Below are 1,975 nucleotides of genomic sequence, written 5' to 3' on the forward strand. Positions count from 1 at the left end.
TTTCTGTTGAGGAAAAGCCATAAATCAAAGTTTAAATGTTTTTGAATTTAAAAAACGTATCCTGTCCACATTTCAGATCTTATTACTTTGATGAGGGGATTTTTTTTTTTGGTTCATTGGGTGAAATTAGTTTAAAAAACTACTTGTTGATTTAAAGAATGCAAATTTAAAACCTGTTTTGCAAAGTAGATATTCATAAAATCTACAAAGAACATTTTCAATACATGTGTAAAAGTCTGCAGACTTTAAAGCAGAGGGATTCATTTTACCTTTTTTTAGCTTTTTTCTTTGAAATCTTTTAAAGGTTTCGGCTGCGGATGAAGCCATGAACAATGTTTGAGTCTTCTTTTATTTCCTGTATCTCTTCAGGGGTTTTCCACACAACCAACCACTGAGTCACTCTTTTGAAATCTTCCTTTCTTGAACTGGTTTCTGCACAGAGCTTTCACTGTGACCGCCATAGCCCAGATGTGTATCCTTGGTCTGATGTGGGTGTTCGGAGCCTTCCTGTTTAATAAGGACATGATAGCAGTGGCGTATATCTTCACAATCCTGAACAGCCTGCAGGGTGCCCTGGTCTTCATCATGCACTGCCTGCTGTCCAAACAGGTAGGATTTAACGGATGCCTGTGACCATGGAGCTAAACTAATCGAAGCATTATACACAGATACAAATTAAAATCRTCTGTAAATAATTGGTGGAAAAAATGAGACATAAGCTGCATTAGTGAGCAGCAGGATGATTCTCTTGATGTTCCTCTGCCATCTGCAGGTGAGAGACGAGTATGCTCAGTTGCTGTCCTGCATCTGTACACCACAGAAGAAGAGCTACTCGGACTACAGCAGCACAAATCCCTCGAGCAGTCAATCACAAGTAAGTCTTGCTTTAAAAACTCCCTTTTGATTCAATTTAAATGTCACTTTAGACAAGGCTGCATTTTTCCCCAAACTGCTTTCGTCCTTGGTTTTAACACCATTTTAGCTCCAAAACCGATGAATAACTTTTCCCAAATGAAAACTACTTACTGTAATTTCATGATGTGATTGTCTCCCCTCAGGGTTCTCGGAGTGGACAGCTCACTGGAGAGTCCAACATATGAAGAGGTCAAACTGTGCCTCAGAGACAGATTATCACAGTCCAAACTCTGAGTCACTTCAAGCTGTTATTGTTTTTTACTTGCTAGAATTGTACATGGGAGAATTTTCATTTCAGACGCATTACAGTGTCATTTATTGGTCAGTGAAGGGYAAAAAATTAAGTTTGACTGCAAATGAAAAAAAAACTTTTTTAATGCCTGTAAACTAAATGGGATCAACTAAAAAGGGAGATGTTATTATTTTTTAACCAGGAATATTTTAGCTGTTAGCTGTTAGCAATGAAGACAGGAGATGTAATAAATAATTTATCAACAAAACTTAGGCTTCAAATTAGGTTTGGAGAATTTTCTACAGAGGGCGTWATAAAGTTTTGGTGGTGATAAAAGGCGCCCCCTGTCCCCCAACAGATAGATTGCAAATTCAAAATGTTTTTGACACACCCCTCTCAAGTCTGAAAAAGTTAAGATGTGCAAAAATGTAAAAAAATAAAAAATCTAAATGTGATTTGCAAATTTCATAAACCCATATTTTATTCACAATGGAACAGTAGTCTTATCAAATGCTGAAACTTGACATTTTTGTGGAAAATAATGGCAGCAGCAAATTTCCAAAATGTTATAACAGGACCAACCATCTCCTCTTCTTCTAACAGCAGTAAACATTAGCTGTGCTTCCACTGACCATGAAAATGCGCAAATTAGATTTTCGAAAATAAATTTGCTCAATGGAAACACGTCAATGTCAAAAACAAAATGTTCGACAAAATGTTTTTGCTCTARGATGAGGCGGTTTTTCCTCCGTATCAAAATTGGTGTTTTTCACAAAACTGCAATGGAAACACTTTTTTCGCATCACGGGAGTCACGTGATCAACAACC

General features: G+C 37.0%; 1 protein-coding gene across 1 annotated transcript in view; it reads left to right on the forward strand.

Annotated features, from left to right (window-relative positions):
• Positions 1-1,969, forward strand: part of LOC106537387 (CD97 antigen) — a gene marked incomplete at its 5' end in the record, with an annotated part of 22,892 nt that extends 20,923 nt beyond the window's left edge. The window contains 3 exon segments of the mRNA XM_014034770.1: positions 441-609; positions 773-874; positions 1,059-1,969. Of these exon segments, the coding sequence (XP_013890224.1) occupies positions 441-609; positions 773-874; positions 1,059-1,100 (313 nt within the window).
• Positions 1,970-1,975: the final 6 nt, after the last annotated feature.

Source organism: Austrofundulus limnaeus, unplaced genomic scaffold (genome assembly GCF_001266775.1).
Source record: "Austrofundulus limnaeus strain Quisiro unplaced genomic scaffold, Austrofundulus_limnaeus-1.0 Scaffold2287, whole genome shotgun sequence".
NCBI classification, from domain to species: domain Eukaryota; kingdom Metazoa; phylum Chordata; class Actinopteri; order Cyprinodontiformes; family Rivulidae; genus Austrofundulus; species Austrofundulus limnaeus.